This window comes from Nelumbo lutea, chromosome 1, assembly GCF_056320005.1.
Source record: "Nelumbo lutea isolate HS-2025 chromosome 1, American lotus-T2T, whole genome shotgun sequence".
NCBI lineage: Eukaryota > Viridiplantae > Streptophyta > Magnoliopsida > Proteales > Nelumbonaceae > Nelumbo > Nelumbo lutea.
In genome coordinates, this window is record NC_142684.1 from 103,583,542 (window position 1) to 103,592,346 (window position 8,805).

At 40.0% G+C, this 8,805-nt stretch overlaps 1 protein-coding gene across 4 annotated transcripts in view; it reads right to left on the bottom strand.

Annotated features, from left to right (window-relative positions):
- The window catches only part of FAAH (fatty acid amide hydrolase), a 45,385-nt gene extending 37,244 nt beyond the window's left edge, over positions 1-8,141 (bottom strand). For 2 of the 4 annotated variants that reach the window (XM_088967069.1, XM_088967066.1), the window contains exons 1-4: positions 7,956-8,141; positions 7,593-7,687; positions 7,259-7,368; positions 7,113-7,173 (exon numbers count right to left, since the gene is read on the bottom strand). In XM_088967069.1, coding sequence (XP_088823195.1) covers positions 7,113-7,173; positions 7,259-7,368; positions 7,593-7,671 — 250 coding nt within the window. In that variant the 5' untranslated portion in view covers positions 7,672-7,687; positions 7,956-8,141. Of the gene's footprint in view, positions 1-7,112; positions 7,174-7,258; positions 7,369-7,592; positions 7,688-7,821 lie in introns of all 4 variants that reach the window. The other 2 variants (XM_088967070.1, XM_088967068.1) reach the window with 1 other exon arrangement.
- Positions 8,142-8,805: the final 664 nt, after the last annotated feature.

Here is an 8,805-nt window from a genome sequence, read left to right on the forward strand (position 1 = left end):
TTTAAAAATGAAATCAAACATATAAAACCCACAATCTCTTTTTTTCTCAATTGCATCAAGTAGTTAATATGACATATTACATTCCTAATTCTACGAGCCGCCTTTGTGCCATGCCCCTCGAGGCCAGCCCAAACAAGTCCATGTTAGGGTCTTAAATTCTAGTTTTCACACAAAAAATAATAATTTTACAGTTTTAATTGCTTTTAAGAAGATATTTTATTAGGATGAATGAATGGACAACATTACCAAATAGGGGATTCTCAAAGCAATTAAAACTGTAAAATTATTATTTTTTGTGTGAAAACTAAGAATATAAGACCCTAACATGGACTTGTTTGGGCTGGCCTTGAGGGGCGTGGCACGTCCGCCCCCGGCCCAGCGGCCAAACTCAAAAAAGGGAAAAAGCAGCAAATTTTCAAAAGGCGCACGCCTGGGCTAAGGCGCAAGGCGCACCAAGCGTGCGCCTTTTGAATGGGTTGTGCCTAGGACTGCGCCTCGCCTGTGCGCCTAGGCGCGCCTTTTAAATCACTGGGGGGTTCTATATAGAAACCTCATAGAAATGGATCATTGGAAAGAGAATGCCTTGTATGAAATATAAAGACGTAATTTTCACCACTCGTTCAAGATATTGGCTTCTAAAAGAACTGAAAATTTAAGGAATTGATATCCACACAAGAATTGGGTAATAACTGTTAGTAAACCCTAGTAGATTCTAGGGTTGAAGTAGAGAAGAAGAAAGAAAAGAGAAAGAGGAAGAAGAAATGAAGAAGAAGAAAGGAAAGGTTCGGCCAGACTAGAAGAGAGTCTAAATCACCCTTCCCTAGCTGACCCACTTGTATTTATTCAAAAAACATAGTTACAAGAAAGACCATTTTGTCCCTCATAGAAGATGGGACTTAAACACAGATACAATAGACCTTTCACTCTCAAGAAAGATAATCCAGAATGACCAAAATACCCCTGACTCGAGCATTCTAACACTCCCCCTCAAGCTAGAGAGTATATATCATATAGTCCCAGCTTGTTACAAATGTAATCTATTCTTCCCCGAGACAATCCCTTTGTGAGAAGATCTGCCCATTGATTTCCTGAGCTCACATGAGATGTGGTTATCACTCTACTTATCACTTTATCTCTTACAAAGTGACAATCAACCTCAATATGCTTAGTTCTCTCATGAAAGACGAGATTGGAAGAGATGTGAACAGCAGCTTGGTTATCACAGTATAGTTTCATGGGTTTGTCAATTGAGAATCCCATCTCTTGAAGCAAGTTCTTCAGCCATACTAGCTCACATGTGGTATGGGCCATAGCCCTGTACTCTGCTTCTGCACTTCTTGCCACCACTGTTTGTTTCTTGCTCTTCCAAGTTACAAGATTGCCACCGATGAAGGTACAATACCCTGTAGTTGATCTCCTATTTGATATAGAACCAGCCCAGTCAGCATCTGTGTACCCTACTATCTCAAGAGTTCCTCCACTTTGGTATAACAAACCACGACCTGGAGCACCTTTTAGGTACCTAACAATTCTCAAAACAGCTTCCCAGTGAGGAACCCGAGGATTTTGCATAAACTGGCTCACCACACTCACAGCAAATGATATATCTGATCGGGTAATGGTCAGGTAGTTCAATTTGCCCACCAACCTTCTGTATCTTCTAGGATCATCAAACTCTTCACCCGCATCAACACTCAGCTTGGCATTGAGTTCCATAGGAGTCTCTGCTGGTTTAGCACCTAACCACCTTGTCTCTTCAAGTAAATCAAGAACATATTTTCTCTGACATAGGTTGATCCCATGTTTTGACCTCGCAACCTCTATTCCCAGGAAATATTTCAACTTCTCCAGATCTTTCGTATTGAAGTGATCCTGTAAGAATTTCTTCAACCTGTTGATTCCATTGCTATCACTCCCAGTTATGACAATATCATCCACATACACAACTAGCAAGATTTTCTCATCCTTTGAGTTATAGTTGAACACAGAATGATCAACCTGACATTGTTTCATCCCAAAGGTTTTCATCACTTCACTGAACCTGCCAAACCAAGCACATGGAGATTGTTTCAGTCCATAAATTGCCTTTTTGAGCCTACACACTTTGCCAGACTCCCCCTGAGCAACAAACCCTGGTGGTTGCTCCATATACACCTCCTCAACTAGATCACCATGCAGGAAGGCATTTTTGATGTCAAGTTGTACAAGAGGCCAATCATACATAGCAGCTAATGAAATCAGCACCCGAACTGAACCAATCTTAGCCACAAGAGAAAATGTCTCCATATAGTCCACACCATACATCTGAGAATAACACTTGGCCACCAACCTCGCTTTCAATCGCTCCACACTGCCATCAGGAAGAAACTTCACTGTGTAGACCCATTTACACCCAACTGTGTGCTTACCGGAAGGAAGAGCGGTGAGTTCCCATGTGTGATTATGTTGTAGAGCAGAGAGTTCTTCTTCCATTGCTTGCCGCCACCCTGGGGAGGCAAGAGCTTCCTGGACAGTCTTGGGAATGGGAACTGATGAGAGTAATGATATAAATTTGCAATGAGAAGCAGAAAGGTTAGCAGTAGAAACATAGTGTGAAATGGGGTGAGAAGTACAAGTGCGTTTACCTTTTCGCAGAGCAATAGGAAGATCAGAATCTGAAGGGGAAGGAGCAGTAGCAGGATCTGTCGACAGGGGCTGAAGTGGAGGAGGGCCCGATGCACTTCTGCGGGTATACACTTGAGTGATTGGCGGCTTCTCAGTAGTAACAGGCATAGGATGTGCATCTGTAGTAGAAACAGGAGCTACTGGAAGGATGTTCACAACAGGTACTGGAAGGGGAACCACAGAGGGAGAGGAAGAGACCCCAACATCCGAGAAGAATGGAACGGACTCAAAGAATGTGACATCAGAGCACACAAACGATTTATAGGATTTTGGGTTATAACACTTATACCCTTTCTGAGTCCTTGAGTAGCCAAGAAAGATACACTTAGTAGCTCGAGCATCTAGCTTGTCTAACCCAGGCCCCAAGTGTTGAACAAAACAAACACAACCAAAGATTCTTGGGGTAAGAGGAAATGGAGATAAAGTGGGAAACAACACGGAGAAAGGGGATTGACTTCCAAGGATTGACATGAGCATCCGATTGATCAGAAAACAGGATGTGAGAACAGCATCACTCCAAAAATGTTTTGGGACATTCATATTAATCATCAAGGATCGAGCAGTTTCAAGAAGATGTCGATTTTTTCGTTCAGCTACACCATTCTGTTGTGGGGTGTAGGCACAAGAAGTTTGATGAATGATCCCATGATGTTCTAGGTATTGCTGAAATGGTGAGGAGTTGTATTCTTTGGCATTATCGGAGCGAAGAATTTTAATATGAACACCAAATTGAGTGCGTATTTCAGCATAAAATTTTTGAAAAATAGGGAACAACTCACTACGATCTTTCATAAGATAAATCCATGTCATCCTTGAAAAATCATCAACAAAGATTACAAAATACTTATACCCATTGTATGACACCACTTTAATTGGACCCCATACATCGGAATGAACTAAAGAGAAAGGACTTGAGACACGACTATCAACTCTTGGACTAAATGAGACTCTGATGTTTACCCAATTGACATGACTCACAGTCTAATGATGAAAGATGACTCAAGGAAGGAACCAGTAACTTCAAGGCCTTGAGAGAAGGATGACAAAGTCTGCAGTGCCATTGAAGAGGAGTAAGAGATGACTGAAAAGCTACTGGCCAGGCCCCAAGTGTTGAACAAAACAAACACAACCAAAGATTCTTGGGGTAAGAGGAAATGGAGATAAAGTGGGAAACAACACGGAGAAAGGGGATTGACTTCCAAGGATTGACATGAGCATCCGATTGATCAGAAAACAGGATGTGAGAACAGCATCACTCCAAAAATGTTTTGGGACATTCATATTAATCATCAAGGATCGAGCAGTTTCAAGAAGATGTCGATTTTTTCGTTCAGCTACACCATTCTGTTGTGGGGTGTAGGCACAAGAAGTTTGATGAATGATCCCATGATGTTCTAGGTATTGCTGAAATGGTGAGGAGTTGTATTCTTTGGCATTATCGGAGCGAAGAATTTTAATATGAACACCAAATTGAGTGCGTATTTCAGCATAAAATTTTTGAAAAATAGGGAACAACTCACTACGATCTTTCATAAGATAAATCCATGTCATCCTTGAAAAATCATCAACAAAGATTACAAAATACTTATACCCATTGTATGACACCACTTTAATTGGACCCCATACATCGGAATGAACTAAAGAGAAAGGACTTGAGACACGACTATCAACTCTTGGACTAAATGAGACTCTGATGTTTACCCAATTGACATGACTCACAGTCTAATGATGAAAGATGACTCAAGGAAGGAACCAGTAACTTCAAGGCCTTGAGAGAAGGATGACAAAGTCTGCAGTGCCATTGAAGAGGAGTAAGAGATGACTGAAAAGCTACTGGAGGACCACCACCATCAAGGTAATATAATCCACCTGCTTCATGCCCTCCACCAATCTTCCTCTCCGTCTTGAGATCCTGAAACACACAAGAAGAATGGTAGAAGGTTATAAAACAATTAAGAGACTTTGTTAATCTGCTTACAGACATAAGGTTAAAAGGAAACTTAGGAACATATAAAACAGATGATAAAGACAAGGATGAGAGATTAACATCACCAACACCACAGATAGGAGATGTAGAACCATTAGCAAGTGTAACTGTTTGAGGTGTGGAGGAGTGGGAAAGGGAGGAAAATACATCATGAGTCCCAGACATATGGTTTGAGGCCCCGGAGTTAATGATCCAGTGTGAGTCTTTGGAAGCTAAGCAAGCCATACCTGAATGGGCAAGTGTGGGGTGTTCTGCTGAGATGTTTGAATGAACTGCTCATATACTTCACGTGGTACACTCACCATTTCCTTCTTAGAAGCACAAGTAGATGTGGAGAGGATTGGGTCAGTTTGCTGACTTTCAGTAATTGTGTCACTACCCTTGTCCTAGCATGATTAGCCCAAGTGTTGGGTGCACCACGCAAATCATAGCAGAAATTAACTGTGTGCTCCTCTAAACCACAATGTGTACACTTTCTCTGAGTATTACTCCTTCCTCTTCTCGGACCTCCCCCTAAGTCTCGGCCTCCAATCCGGCCACTAGCCCTGCTAAACATGTGACCACCACGGTTGCTTGGGAGTCCACTCCTGACACCGCCACTTCTATTTCCACGACCACCCCCTTTAGTCACTACCAAACCAGATCTGTCAGAGAGAGAAGAATGTTCTCCCGACTCAATAGATGTCCTCTTAAGACGAGCAAAGACTTCTTCAAGTGAGGGAAGAGCAGATCCTCCCAATATTTATGCTCTAACAGGCTCATACTCAGCCTTCAACCCCACAAGAAACCTTGTCACATCAAGTTGCTCACGTTGTTGTTGTTGGATCTGAACATCTGATGTTAGAGGATGATACACATTAAGCTCATTATGAATGTTCCTCAAACTTGCATAGTACTCTTCTAAGCTTTGACTCCCTTGTTTCAAATTGAAATACTCTCGGTACAACTGATACACCCTAGTTGTATTGTCTTGTCCAGAGTATAACTTCTTAGCATGATCCCAGATTTCCCTAGCTGTATCTAGCAACATGAAGTTCACATTAATCTTTGGTTCCATGTTGTTCCAGAGCCATGTCATTATTTGTGCATCTACTTGTTCCCAGTCACTGAACTCAGGGGTATCAGAGGGAGGTTTCTCCTCTCTTACATGTTTTACCTTCCTCTTGGCCTTCAAGAACACCTCCATAGATTTTGCCCATGGTACATAATTCTCACCATTCAACTTGATGGATGTCATTTGAACACTTAAATAGTCTGGAGAAAGCATGACACCTGTTTTATTATCATCCCCATTTTCAAATGAAGCCATCTTAATTATTTCACCTTCAAATATACAACACAACCTCACACTCTTTCACAAGACTTATCTCACTTATAACACCACCAATTCCAGCTTCTTTAAATACACATTACACACCACACACTAAGGCTGAAATCACTCAGTCTTCACATCAAACACCTGGGCTGCACACTGCAGGACCATTCACCATCAACACACTAAGACTGAAATCACTCAGTCCTCACATCAAACACTTGGGCTGCACACTGCAGAACTGGTTACACACAACGTATAGGAGATTACTTTTAAATATTTTGAAACATAGATACACCAATCACCACGACACAACCACCACCAATCTACTATTGTTGTGAACTTCAGCAGTCGACAACTCTTCTTTCAACATACATACGAAGAGAAATGCAGAGGAGCACGACTGAGATCCATATCAGTCACATTGAGCACCACCACAACCAACTTTTGAAACAAAAGGAAGCATTCGCAGTTCCTTACTTGGACAAACAACAGTAGCGTTCATACCTATACACATTCAGCCCTCTTCGATACTGAATAGAGGGTTTAGTATACCACTCCAACGACCACCACAGCAACGACCGGAGGCATCCTCACCTCCAGGCCCACAAAACGACAGCTCCTTTTCAGCCCCTTATCGAACCTCCACTCAGGTCAATCGAAAAGGAAGAAGATGACTGTGAAAGTTGGCGGCGAACCCAGAAAGAGAACAGCAGCAAGAAAGAAATGAGGATACGACCTTACAGCTCTGATACCATGTTAGTAAACCCTAGTAGATTCTAGGGTTGAAGTAGAGAAGAAGAAAGAAAAGAGAAAGAGGAAGAAGAAGATGAAGAAGAAGAAAGAAAAGGTTCGGCCAGACTAGAAGAGAGTCTAAATCACCCTTCCCTATCTGACCCACTTGTATTTATTCAAAAAACATAGAGTTACAGGAAATACCATTTTGTCCCTCATAGAAGATGGGACACATAACTTAAATACAGATACAATAGACCTTTCACTCTCAAGAAAGATAATCCAGAATGACCAAAATACCCCTGATCGAGCATTCTAACAATAACCAAGAAATTAAGAATAAGACTATCAAGAATTTAGCATGGAGTATACCGTCTAGCACAGGATGCATCTAAAAGGGAAAAGAAAGAAAACCTTGAGGAGGGAACTCAGGTTTAAACATGGGCGCTTCTGGTATCTTTGTTTTGCGCAATATCTGTCAAGGATACATGTTATGGTTTTATCTTACATTATACATGTCAAAATCAATTCAAATTTCAGCAAGAGAAAGAGAGAAAGACCTCAAACATTTTGTTCTGCTTCTTCACGTAAGACATGATGAAAGACCCAATAAGTGGGACTTCCACCAACCAAACGAAGAGCTTCAATGCAAACCCTGTCAAATGAGGAGCTGGCACACGCAAGCATTTACCAATTAAAAGCATGTAAAACCAATTGATTCCCTTTTCTTTATCTCCTACTAACCTATAAAATGCTGATATTACAACAATTTACAAACTTAAAATGAAAAAAAAAAAAAAAAATATATATATATATATATATATATATATATATATATATATATATATATATATATAAATCAGGCAGAGAACCAATGAACGAAAATAAGTTAACCTTTGATCTCTCCTGGTTCATACTTCACATCAGCCAAGTCAACATACTGCGCCGGCAATATAACCCGCTTCTTCCCCATCTTCAAAAGCAAATTTCTGCACAATTGCATCCGTGAAGTTTTAGGATCGACTTGAACTCTAAGAGCAAAGATCGATAAAGCAAGGAAGTAATTACAAACAAAATAACCAAAATGTTCAAGTTTGTTATCTCTTTAAGTGCATAAACGAACATTAGAGAACTCAGAAGCAAAACCAAAATCTAATAGATCACTTTACGGATTCTTATTCTTACGGAGAGAGAGAGAAATTAGAAACAAAAAAATAAGCAAAGAGTTGCTTTGATATTATATTTGGATCTTCCGACCTTTACAAGAAGTTGAGACTTGAGAGAGAGAAAGAGATGGATGACTAGAGGAGGGAATTGGTGCACGGCCTTCGTTTGTTTACTGGTTTACTGCCTCCGCGCGACTTCGTCCAACCAACGACTATACGTCGCCGTGCCAGTCCGTAGCTGCTAGTAATAAAACAACGCTTGGCACATCACTTTTCTGTTACCTGTACAGTAGACGGTCGTATTTAACATTCGTCGGGGAAATCCGGTCTTTCGGTTTTTAAAATTACCGAACCGAATCGATTGGTTGACCGATTGATTGGTTCGGTTTTTTTAATATATAGATTCTTATAAATATATTATAATATTTACAATATATATTATAAATATAAATTCTATTTATATAATAATGTATATATTATTAATAGATTATTACAAATATAATATCTAATATATATAGTGATCAATTCGATTAACTATAGGTCAATGGAAATCAAACTGATTGGTTTGATTTACAGGGTTTTTGGTTCAGATTACCCGTTTCAGTTTAGTTTTTTATAAGCACCCATAATATATTTGATACATCATATGCAATACATTTATGTTCATTGTTTTTTAAAATTTCCTATATATTTATTAAATTGAGGTGGCATGATTAATACGTGCTTTAGATAGTATTTTTTTGGAGAATGCTGTTCAGCCCAGGGTTAGAATTTGTAGACTCAAAGTATATGTGGGGTAGGTGTTACTTCGAAATTGATACCAATTCACAGGCATGTATAGATGCATAGAGTGTGGGTTTTTAACATTTTAAAGATTTATAACTCTATAATAGAAATCAGAAATCTGCATTGGGCCTGTCGGTTTTATTTTTTTCCTTGGA